At 39.7% G+C, this 12,318-nt stretch overlaps 2 protein-coding genes across 3 annotated transcripts; both read right to left on the bottom strand.

The window, feature by feature from the left end:
• Window positions 1-263: 263 nt before the first annotated feature.
• On the bottom strand, window positions 264-4,470 carry gpn2 (GPN-loop GTPase 2). Of its 2 annotated transcripts, none has more exons than XM_035164644.2 (6): window positions 4,396-4,470; window positions 3,606-4,112; window positions 3,312-3,468; window positions 2,711-2,871; window positions 828-958; window positions 264-615 (listed from the first exon to the last, which is right to left on the bottom strand). In XM_035164644.2, the coding sequence occupies exons 2-6, from the start codon at window positions 4,023-4,025 to the stop codon at window positions 543-545; spliced, it is 942 nt and encodes a 313-aa protein (XP_035020535.1). In that variant the 5' UTR covers window positions 4,026-4,112; window positions 4,396-4,470; the 3' UTR covers window positions 264-542. The 2 variants fall into 2 exon arrangements, with proteins under 2 accessions (XP_035020535.1, XP_035020536.1); XM_035164645.2 differs by having other exon boundaries at window positions 4,354-4,448.
• Window positions 4,471-4,883: 413 nt separating this feature from the next.
• On the bottom strand, window positions 4,884-8,287 carry gpatch3 (G patch domain containing 3). Its single transcript, XM_035162794.2, has 7 exons — window positions 7,856-8,287; window positions 6,199-6,695; window positions 5,897-6,071; window positions 5,696-5,755; window positions 5,466-5,587; window positions 5,247-5,374; window positions 4,884-5,158 (listed from the first exon to the last, which is right to left on the bottom strand). Exons 1-7 carry the CDS (start codon window positions 8,253-8,255, stop codon window positions 4,975-4,977), a joined length of 1,566 nt encoding a protein of 521 aa, XP_035018685.2. The 5' UTR covers window positions 8,256-8,287; the 3' UTR covers window positions 4,884-4,974.
• Between the last annotated feature and the right edge of the window lie 4,031 nt (window positions 8,288-12,318).

The raw sequence follows: 12,318 nt of genomic DNA, 5'->3' as shown, positions 1-12,318 counted from the left end.
ACACGTATAAAAATCTGAAGAAAATAGTAATATTAATGTGAATTTCTTATTTTCTGGTAATTCATGTCCTTACATTTGTTGCACTCACTTTGTTTGTAAATGAATATCACTATATAGACCTGCTCCACTCCCCATGCTTACCATTTGAAATTTACCTGCAAGTCTTTAAAAATATCAGGCCCTTGAATATCTAATGTACTCTGAGAAAGGAAGAAAAAATATTGCTTTTACATTTGATATATATTTATATAAACAAGCAGGCATCTATTGAAAATGTCCTTTATTGTTGTTCACAAAGAGAGCAGTACAGAAAAACAATTAATCACGTTGATAAGTAAAGCAAAGTTGAGTATTTACTCCCTTTCAGGCATTCTGTGTGATCTTTTATGATAGTGTGGTGCAACCTTGAGGCAGTCACAGCCCCAAATTTAGTTCCACTGCCCTGGAAGAGAGGCCAGATGAGATGGATGTTGCCAAGAGTCCTCCGGTATATTTGTGCCATAAAGCCGACCAGTCATGTCCTTTAAATTGGGCTTTTCAATTTACAGCTGCATCATTTCCTCCTCCACAGTCTTTCCACTAGTTTCAACATACCTCTCCTGCACTCCGAGAGTACTGGAGGTCAACGGTTAAGGAAAACATGACAAAATAACACAATTTAAAATGTATATTGTCAGACGGTCAGGTTACCATTAACTTAGTTCATCCTCAGTTAGCAGAAACATCCGGAGTATTCAGTTCTATTCAAACGCCTCCTGTAAATGTTAGGGTTTGATTTTAAAGCAGATGAGTCACAGTGAGTCATCGCAGTGATTAGGAAAGGATACGAGTCGAACTGGAAGTCAGCCCCCACAGCAGCTGACATCATGGCTTGCAGATTCCTCTCTTCCAGGTCTCCAAAGCAGTAGCCGTTGGCCTTGTCCACTGCTCGTAAGACCTGAATCATGCTCTCTTTGTCCTGGACACAGAAAACAGAAGCATGTTATTCAGGAGGGTTTTTCCCTGTAGAAATCTACTGGAAATACCCACTGACGCAATATTTAATGAGAAATTCTAACTGGAACCTTGCTAATGTGCTTTTTGTTTCTGGTTTGTGAGTAAAGTATATAGAAGTAATCCGATCACAAGTCTGCATAGTAACTGATGTGTTGCCGCTGCATGAAGGCACATTTGTCTAAAAGATTTGGAAACATTCTTTAAAAAATGTGGTCATGCAGCTTTTTCCACACGTTTATTATAAATCAATCAAATTTTACTTGTATAGCCCATATTCACAAAGTGCAATTTATGTCATAGGGCTTAACAAGGTGCAACATCCTCTCTCCTAAACCCTCAACAAGAGTAAGAAAACCCCCCCACCCCTCCCCCAATTAACCGGGAGGCGTACAAACCTCAGAGAGAGAGCCCCATGTGAGGGATCCCTCTCTCAGGACGGACAGAAGTGCAATAAATGCCGCATTTAGCTGAACACATAAACCAAATGACTATATTAACAACAATAGAAGAGACAGTTTTTAATATAATGGTGTAAAATATACATTGTAAATTGTCTGATAGAAATGAAGGGAGCAGCAATGACAGTTGAAATGGAGGAGCTATTGCCATTAATGGTAGAATATGTGAGTAGGCAAATTGAATATATTTTTACTTGAGCCTTGACCACCTGAACTCTAATCTTCAGCGTTTAGCATCTTGTCTCTCTCAAGGTCAAAAATGTTGCTCTTTAAATTTGCTGCGTTAACCGCCAGCGGTAACCAAGGTAACTAGTGGCTGCTTAACTAAGCAGGAGTAGAAAACATGATGTAGAAATGCATCAAGGCTGCATTTTCCAAGTGCCAACCTGCCATTTGAATAAATTGCTAGTCCCATATGCAGTGATGGTGCATCCAGCAGTCTAGACTCGTGTCTCTGGACCAGCACAGGATCCAATCAGTCTCCATAAAGAAATAATGTAAGAAGACGCAGACAGTCCGCTCCCTTTCACCAGTCCAATCCATCTGCAGGAATTGATCCAGTCTTCAGTTTGAAAAGAGACTCGTGATTATGACTGATATGCTGATGAAATCTTTTGAAAGATTTGCTGCTAAATCTTCTTTTATGACATTAGTTTCCTAAATTAGTGGGGAAAAAAAATCATACTCTGAGAAAGCACTTACAATCTGTCAGCTATTTTAGCTTTTTTTATTCTAGACACAGAAACTGAGCATTCAAAGCATGCAACAGTGCAATGCTGGCTAAAGCTGGTCAGGGTCTGTGATTTAAAAAAAACGTATTTAGCTCAAAGCAGGTGTTTAACAAGGTGGTCACTAAGCAATACCCCATTTCAATCGGAGAGAGTCAGGCTTGTGTTTTTTAGGTGTGAAAAAATAGCTGCAGCACGTACATACAATCTATGCTGTAAATGAGGTCAATCACATACCTGTAATAACTATATGACTACATGATTATATTTCATTTGTTTTATTTCTATAAGGTCAGAAGGCATCTGTACTACTACACAGTCTTTTTTTCAATCAGGAAATCCCCATGTGGATTCTACTTAAATGTTTAATCCACTTAATTAACTTTATTTACTGAACCACAGATGGCAAATCAATGGGTTTGTAGCAATATTAGTTCCAACTGCAGTAGGAGATGTTTGGATCCTGAGTAACTGTGGGTCATTTTCTTTCAATATGTTACAATAAGGTTACAAAAGCAGCACTCATACCTGGACATTCAGAGGCACGAAGGAGACGAGACCGTAGTCTTCTATGACCTCTGCCAACTTTTGATTTAGACGATGGAATTTTTTAAAGAAGGGATCTGCAGCCAGGTTTTCGAGGAGATAAGTCAGATCCATGACCTCTGTGTAGAAGTCAAGGTTGAAGGCTGTACAAGGATACACAAAACAAAACAAAATATTACCATAGTACATAACATTATGTTTGAACCTTAATTAGTCATAAGTTAATCAGTAAATCAACTGGAATGGTACTCAGTAGACTGCACACCACAGCCAAGGCCCAACAGTCTCCTTAAATACAATCAAGCTGCACCAAAAGACACTTTACTTTCACACTGGATATCAGTCCCCTAAATGTGTCTGATTTTTTTAAATCAGGAACCTTGAACGATTTGGTGAAATATTGCAATGATAAAGAAAGAGACAAATGCCAAAATTGAATGTGTTCTTTCTTGGCCTATGTCCCATCCTTCCACTGGGCTTTGTGGAAATCTGTTCAGTAGTTCTTGTGTAATCATGGTGACAAACAAACCAACCAAACTAACAGATTGAGCTGAAACCAATTATAAACGCCCACAGCTCTTACCCAGTTTGCCATACTGCTCAATCAAGTCCATCTTGGAGAGGATGTTGACGTGGGGAAGCTCCACGTGCAGCATGGTGGACAGGGAGGTGCACAGCACAGAGATGAACTTGGCTGGGTCAGCGCAGTAGTGAGAGTCCACGAGGTGCACTGACGTCAGCTGGAGGAAGGTACAAAGTGGGAGAGAACAGCGAAAGAAGAAATTAGTTTCACATTAAGCACATGTATAACGATTGAATACATAAAGCATCAGGAGACAGCAGATCCATCTCGTCCCTGCCTGCATCCGAAGCTCACCCTGAAGTTCCACTTGGCCAGCTGTGAGAATATATTCTTGACGGAGTTCTGGTGGGTGTAGAGCTCCACCTGTCCGGGACAGTCAAACAGGAAGTAAGAGTCACCGTGTGCCTTCAGCTTGTTCTCCAACCAGTCCAGATTTGCTTCTACATACTCCATACAGTAGAGGAGCCCCCCGTTGGGGCCGAGCTTCAATCCTTCCATCACATCGTCCAGAGTGACCAGCTCCGAGATATTCACACCACAGGTATATGGAAGTCCATCGTTGGCAGGGTCCATATTCACCACCACCACCTTACGTCCCAGGGAAGTCATGAACTCCTGCATCCCTCGGCAGTAGGTGGTTTTACCCGAGCCCGGCGGTCCGATGACCACCTGGCCGAACCGCAGAGAGTGGGCGGCTCCAGGCTGACTGGACATGGTTCCGGTAACAAGTGGACTGGATCTCGCAGGGGTTCACATCAGAGAGAGGACCAGGATGTAAACCAGCATCCAGCTCACTGGTATCTGCGGGAGTCACATCAGACAGTGGCACAAAGCAACTGTAAAACTACTGCAGGTAAATTTAACCTTTATTCACCTTGACGTCCAACAAAGAGTCAATAAATCTCAATAAAGTTTGTTGACAAGTTCACATAAAGGAAGCTAGCTGGCTAATGCATGTTAGCATTAATTAAATGTCTGCGTGCTACTAAATAAAACTGAAACAACAGCTAACAACAATTTCTGTACATTTTTATAATCTTACATTTGTGAATTTAACAAATACTGATGAGTAATCTTCACGTACCGCCGTTTTGTTTGCATGCGCACACGCTTGTAAGCCCATAGACTCGTTTACGCTGAAGCACATCCGGGTTACGTTACCAAAATAAAAGCATCACTTTTAAATTTTAATATGGAGCACAATAATTAAAGATTTGGGTGATTGAACTTAATTCAATATTAAAACCTTGTACGCTTGTTATGTACTTTATAGTAGATACATTACTATAGAAATTTTAAGCACTAACATTAGATTTTTCTCAATGTAATAGTAGGTGTCTATGCCTAACCTGAGTTACATCTTAGTTTTACTGTTCTTGTGGCACATATGTTGTATTGATGGGTGTTTGCTTCTCTTAATCTGATTTTAACAGTTGGTTTGACTTCAATTATTCATGTCTTTATTTTTGATGTATTGTAATGTGTCCTTGGGTATTTGGAAACGGTGAAATAAAATGTATTATTGTTATTAGATTAAATAAGAATATACATAGTAACCAGACTCAGCACAAGTTAGATGAATTAATTGAAACAAGTTTTAATATCAAAAGGCAAACAAATTCATAATAAAATACATTTATACAAAATAATAATGTATTTAACGTCATCTCCGTGGTCCAATGATGCCACCCGGCTGCCAGCCTCTGTACTTCATACTGGTGTTTGGTTGCCGTCTCAGCAAGGTGTCGCCCCCGTCTATGTCTTTGGGTTTATCATACCGCGTAGTTATGTGGAAATCTTTTCGGGCCTTTTTCCCAGAATGTAACAACAATTTCTCTCCGTGATACCTGAAAAATGAGACATTTACAAAAGCATAAAGGAAGCAATGTATTACAACATACCAAATCATGCTCATTCTATCTAATCTACACTCACCCAAAGCCCCTTTTGCAGGTGGGACGCTGGCCCTCACTTTCCAGGGCTTCAGCAATTCCAGTCTGACTGTCCCCCAAGCCTTCGCCATCCTTCCAGCCTTGCTTCTCCATCAAACGACGGCCAAAGCCCTACCCAAGGGAAATATAGTAATTAAATATGTTATAGAGACAGTAGAAGAAATTTCTGGACCAGATTATAGGCAGTGGCAACCTGACTTACCTTAGTGAACCTCTCAAACTTGCCGATAGACTGACTGGATCCAGAACCATCTTCAAGACCGTCCCTCAGCCTATTTTCGTACCGCATCCGGACATAGTCACGGGAATCCATGTCACCTCCGTCTGTAAGAGGAAGAGCCGGGCTAAAGAAAATCTGACTCTGCAACAATAACAGTGTTTGGTTCCTTTCTTGATCAAGGGGATAGGAGGTGTAGAGCAAACGTGAGATACCTTTATCATAGTAAACACTCATGTCGACATCCCAGTCGTCTGTGGTTTGTTCATCAAAATCTAAAAAGACAAAGTGACATAAATGGTAAACAAAAAAATACACGTCATTTAATGTAGTGAAGATAAATACATCATATAATTGTTGATTTGAATCTGTTTATCTGTTCATGTCTAAAATGTGATTAGTGTATTTTTGCATACCTCCTTCTTCTTCCTGCCAATACTGAGCATCGGTGTAGAACACCAGGCCCGATCCGCCCTTTTCCCACTTCAACTCGATCTCCTCCTCAAACAGCCTCTCTTTGCATCGCTCTTGGCTCGTGACATCTTCATGTAAAGCCTCATGTCGTTCCCACTCCTCACAGCAATCATCATCCTGCAACCAATAAACGGCAAACCTCAGAGAAGGGGATGATGATGATGATGAGATGACATCTAGCCCTACAGTATATCTCTGCATACACAATAAATTACTGATATTGATGGATTAAACTTATACCCACATCATCTGCATTAGACTGTGTATCCTCCTCCTCCTTTTCCTCCTCCTCTTTATCCTCCTCCTCCACCTCTTTCTCCTCCTCCTCCTCCTCCTGCAGCTCATCAGTCTCTGTTGTTTCTGTGTCAGCCTTGGGTCTCAAGCGTCGAGCAGCAAAAGTGCCCGGTCCTGATATTTGATGTCCAGTAGCTGTGAATATGGTCTCCTCTGTGGCCGGGAGCGTGCGGGTGTTGTGATACTGGAAAGGTACGTTGCCGTAACGGCGGTTGGAGCTGGTCTTGGGGAAAATGAGGCCCAGCTTCCTGATGAGGCGTGGAGGCAGTCGGCAGGACTGGATGAGTTGGAGGAACACTTTCACCGGTGTGCCCACGTTCCCGTTCTGCATCAGAGAGGGTGGGTTCAGCTCGGACAAGGTTTTGAGGTCAGCCTCTGTAAAGCGCTCCGTTAATGAAACACGGTGCCGCTGCTCGTACTTTGTTTTGTAGGGTAATGGCTCATCATCTGAAGGAAGTGAAAGAAATGGTGATAATTACTTCATAAATACCAAGGCACTTTCAGGATAATAACTTGAGCTCTCGTAGTTTGCAATAGGCTTGATTCATTATTGATCAAGGTGTCACAAAAACAGAAATAAAAAATGTTGGGATCTTTCTGTGGGGCGTTTACATGGCCCCTCCCCCGTATCTGTGTGGGTTCTCTCCTGGAACTCCGGCTTCCTCCCACAGGCCAAAGAATGTGCAAGGCAGATTGGGTTTACATCAACTGGTGACTCTAAATTGACTAAGTTCTGAATGTGAGCGTAATTGGTTGTTTTGTCTGTTTCATGTTGGTCCTGTGATACGCTGATGATCTGTCCAGGGTGCACCCCCCTTCTCACCCAATGTTGGCTCCAGCTAACCTCAAGGAATAATTGGTGTAGATAATTGATGAAAAGTCCAAACTGTGTTTCCAGGATTACGATAATAATCGTGTTTGTACGATAATTACGCCCTCTGTACGATCAACAAGTAATTTCATCATTTAGTGACGTTATTGGTAGTTATAATTTTCTGTATAATAAAATATAGATCTACGTCTGTATTACATGCTTGTAATGATGAATATGGACCATATGTTTTTTACACATCACATTTTATGTGACGTCTTTCCAGCCAATAATGATAGGCACACTGGTGGAGGATGTGGTAGACAAGGACAGCAACTCAGATGAGGATAGGTTAACAATTTGTCAGCATCAATTTAGTGTATATAGTATATATATATACATATGTGTATTGTTATTATTTTTTTTGTTATTATTTTCTTAAATATGACTCATGTACAACAAGTTCTCACCAAAACAGAATAATCTTAAGCCTCTGGTCAGATACTTCAACACTGTCTCATTGTTGGTGAGAATGGATTGATCTACCTGTACACTTGTTCCTTCACTTCCCATAATCACATCAGGTTTTACTGCAGGCTACAAGGTGTGATTATTCTGTTTGATTCCTCCAGGTTGATAAAAGCTCCAGAGTCACAGAACAAGTGTGTAGAATCGACGGAGTGTCCCTTTAGTGAGGCACAACAGAAGAAGGGGATATCTTTGGCAAAACGATGAGTCATTTCTTCCTGTTCGTGTTGAGGGTCGAACACAGTCAAGTTTTAAACATTCAACTAACCTGTGTCGAGCGTCACTTTGACTCTCTTGATAACACAGCGCCTGGACAGCCACGTCCCCTTCGAGTTAATCCAGTGATTCCCCGCGTACATCTTGACGAACCGGTCGGCGTCTTTGCCCTGAACCGAGACGACGCAACAGCACGACCCCGCCGCCTGCTTCTTCTTCTCCGGGTTGTTTTCACTGAGCTGCTCGGTCTGTGTGGAGCCGGAGCCGGAGCCGGAGCTTCCCTCCTCCGTGTTTTCTCTCAGCACCACCGGCCGGTGTCGGTAGTGGAAACAATTAAAACCACCGCTTTCTATAAACTGACAGAAATAGTTTCTCAGGTCCGACGAGTGAAAAGCTACAGGAATATTACTGACGGCGAAATACACAGGAGCCTCTCTCTCACAGTCCGCCATGTTTGTTTATCACCGGGACGGCATACGTCATCTGTGCGACTACAGAACTGACGTCACATCCGCTTCCTGAATATGATAGTATATAATAGTATATAATAGTATATTATATATATTTAACAATAGTTGTAAAATGGCCTATTAATGATGTCAAATCCGTGTATAAACACTTAAAACCTCTCATAACACTTAATATTGTTATATTATATTATATATATGTGGAAGTATAAAGAAACATACTAAAATATTAAAGACAATTTAAGGAAAAGCAAAGTAATAGAGGAAACATTACGAAAAAAGGGATAACAATAAATACAATGTGCAAAAAAAAGAATAATAAATGACAATAATTTTTAAATACCTACATAAATTAATTAATTAATTTCTCTTTATTTTTCAACATATTTATTAGCTTTTTCATTATTTTATTCTATATTTCCACATTTAGGTTTGTGTTTTTTTTCATATTTATTATCTTTATGGCACCTGTATGGCTCTATGTATGTATACGCTTCCATTCTTCATGGTTTTTTATTTCTGTATAATTCTCATACATTTCACATCAAAAAGAACAAACACAGAGGAGTTCCTAATGAAAGACACAGATAGATCTTTAAAGATACTATATGGTTTGATTCTCCTTGTTCTGTCTTTATCTCTCACAACAATATGTCATATCAAGTGTGAAACTACCTACCCTGAACAATCAATATTTGAGATCATCTCTGAAGATTTTACTGTATCTATGTGCACCATTGTTTCTTTGTCTTCTAAATTAAATTATGGCAATCCAATCCAAACTAAAATTCCCCTGATTTCCAAGATGAATGCTTGCAGAGATAACAAGCACTGTGACAGGGATGAGAACTTCAGCTCGTACAGTGTCTCATATGTCAACGTAGTCTCATACACAGGCCACATCCGCAGTGTCAGACCCACACTCAGCTCTCTGACAACACAAATCACTTACAAAAAAAACCATGTACAAAAGAGACAAAATGGGATGTACCTATAAGTGGAGTTATTCCCTTTGTTGGACAATTTCCCAAAACTGAAAATCGACTCATAACACTCATCAAATAGAACATTGACAGTGAGATATTCTGCAGCTTTGATCACAGTCAAAGTTAAATGGAGAAACTAAACTGCAAGACTCAAATGACACAAAATCCCCCAGGCTCAGTTTTAAATCAATTTTACAACAACACAAGATAAAGCTCTTTATTCTCACTGACAAGACCATCGTTGTCTTTATTTTATTTTTTAATTATTGAAATCTTTTACATCATGTCTGTCAGAGACACAACCATGACATATTCAGTCAGAGTTCATTGACCCAGCAGCAGCAAGGTCTTTAGCCTTCACCTCAGCTTTTATCATAGTGTTTTGATAGTAATAGGCTGTAAAACTAGAGTCGGGTGTCTGGACCCTGACATCACTTTACAAACCATATTAAACACTTACTGTGCATTAGTGACAGCCGTTTTGTGGAATGTCATGTGTGGAAAATGAAAGAAATTGTGATGAAAGCATCTCAACTTTACAGATTGAATTAGTTCAATGTTATTTTTATATTTATAATCAAACTAGACCAGTGCTTGTAAAGTACTGAAAGATTAAAACTTCATATATAATCTATTTAGAGCTCTTCTGTATACTTGAATATCTGAAAGACAGCAGAAATGTAAGACTTACTGTATCTTATCACTTCCAAGTTACATGGGAAATTTTCCAGCACAGACAGATTTAAAAAAAAGTCAGTAATTACCCTGGAAGAGATGAGATCTTTTCACAAATCTACCAAAATTCAGTGTTGTGAGTCATTGCTTTGAAGCTTTTGGCCTTAATAAATTAAGATACAGCTTTACAATTAAACTGTATGGTTTGTTATGGTTTGTAGTACCAATACAATAACACTTTATACATACATACATACATACATACATACATACATACATACATACATACATACATACATACATACATACATACATACATACATACATAAATACATAGTATACCTTGCATTTTTGAAAATAAAAGTTATTTTACAAAATCATTATTTCTGTTTAAACAAAAAATAATCTTAATTTCTGAAATACCTCAGTGCCTCTTAACGTAAAGCTGAAAAAAATCCGCCAAACTAAAAATCTGTGATGGTAAAATATAAGGAGACATCTAATTCAAGTATAACAAAATAACACTGAAAGTCTGACCAAGCAATGATTCCACCTGGTTGTACAGTACTTGATAGATCTGGGTACACTTTGCTGCCGACATCTTGTAGTTATAACCCCGAGAGTATATGTGTTCAGGTTTATCACAGTTGTGCTTCAAGAGGTACTTTAGGGACAAAGTAAAGATAAAAAGCCTGAAAACTTGATTTTAATTTGGTTGTTTAGAAATGTGAGCTCCACATTCTGGGTCTGCTTTACTGCATAGGAGTTTTCTGTTATTGTCCTTGTAAGTTTACAAGGTGTACATATAACTTTAAACATAACTTTTATAGTGAACCTGACAGAGGTACAAATAAACATTTGATATGACTTCCAACAGTTTGTACTCCTCTGTAATTTAATGATTTTTTTTTCTTCCCCCCTCGAGGATTGAAATGAACCCGCGGTAATAACTGTCACCTTGGGTCAATGACCCAGTGAAAAATGAACCTGGGCTGTATTAGCATGAGGTCAAGGTCAAGTGTCATGTTCCAGACATGGTGTCCATCACGCACACAGGTTAAACGGTCACACTGAGATTTCAATGACCTGGGGAAACTAAAAACCATGCAGGAGAAAACCAAAGTCAATATTTGGTGGGAAAGCTGACAAGAAAAGCAAACTGTGTTTCAGGGGATGTGAGGGATGTGTTGACGCAGTTCTCTTCAAAATTATCCAGTGATTGTCCAAAACATGTATTTCAAACAGTGTTAACTTTGCTATACTATTACAGCAAAATACCTAAAGATATTTTTACAGTTTATATGTGTTTTAATAATAATAACAGCAGGTGCCTGCCATTACATCACACTTCATCAGAGCTGGAAAGCTTTTAATTCCTTGAGCTAAGAAAAAACAGCAGTTGCTCCACTTGTGGAATGAAGGCCATTTTATTTTTATTGTCTTGGTGGAGATAAGCGTCTGTCCTCCGTGTCCGTCTCTGCCTGCTCCTAACCTCTATAAACACACACCTTATCACAAGCATTTACAACTGTCAGCCCGCTTCATGATGTCCGGGGCGGCCGGGTGCATTATAGGTCACCTCACAGAGAGTACCACATTCTCAAAGATAACAATGCATTGTTTTATTCAAGGCTGTGGTCCACATTTGATTGAGCTCCTGTTATTATGGATGTGTCACATCTCCCATGAATAACAAATCAAGGTGTATCGTGGCCAGATCACCCCAGGAGGGAACATGAGGCTGTGAGGCATATGCTGGAGTAACCTGCGAAACAATGAGTAAAGGGAACGACGGAGTAAAACAAACATTCGGTGACTGGCGCTGCCAGTTTTGTCTGGCATGTAATCTCTTTATTGCAGTCATTCACCGCAGGGACTGACCTTGACTCCACCGTTCTGTGGTTCACATCTTCCTCTGCAGCTTCTTGGCTTGTGCAGCATTAAAAGTAAAGAGCATGATGTGGTATAAATAGTCACCTGTCACTATACAATGTGATAAATGTCTTAGTAGGTTTATAGTGTTAAATGTATACATTAAAGGAGTGTGTAGTCGAATGAGTGCTGTTTGTTTATTTGTGACAACAATTAAGTCATCTGCTTATCAGTCTCAAACCTCAGTGCCAGGCACAGAAGAGATAATAAATTAGGATAAACTCATTTAAATGACACAAGCAGGACATTGCACCACCTGTTACAGATGCCATAAACTGAAATCCCCTGGATTATCTGGTTTCAGATTTTGGCCTCATGACCAAAGTAAAAAAAAAAGTGAAACAAATCTGGACTCTACATCACTGTAACCAAATGCATATAAGATTGCAGCAGGTTTTTTTTAACCATGCAGCAATTGTATTACAACTTATCACTGAAATGTGTGGTCCAGCAGT

Source organism: Hippoglossus stenolepis, chromosome 8, assembly GCF_022539355.2.
Source record: "Hippoglossus stenolepis isolate QCI-W04-F060 chromosome 8, HSTE1.2, whole genome shotgun sequence".
NCBI classification, from domain to species: Eukaryota; Metazoa; Chordata; class Actinopteri; order Pleuronectiformes; family Pleuronectidae; genus Hippoglossus; species Hippoglossus stenolepis.
This window is presented reverse-complemented; position numbering and strand designations above follow the sequence as displayed.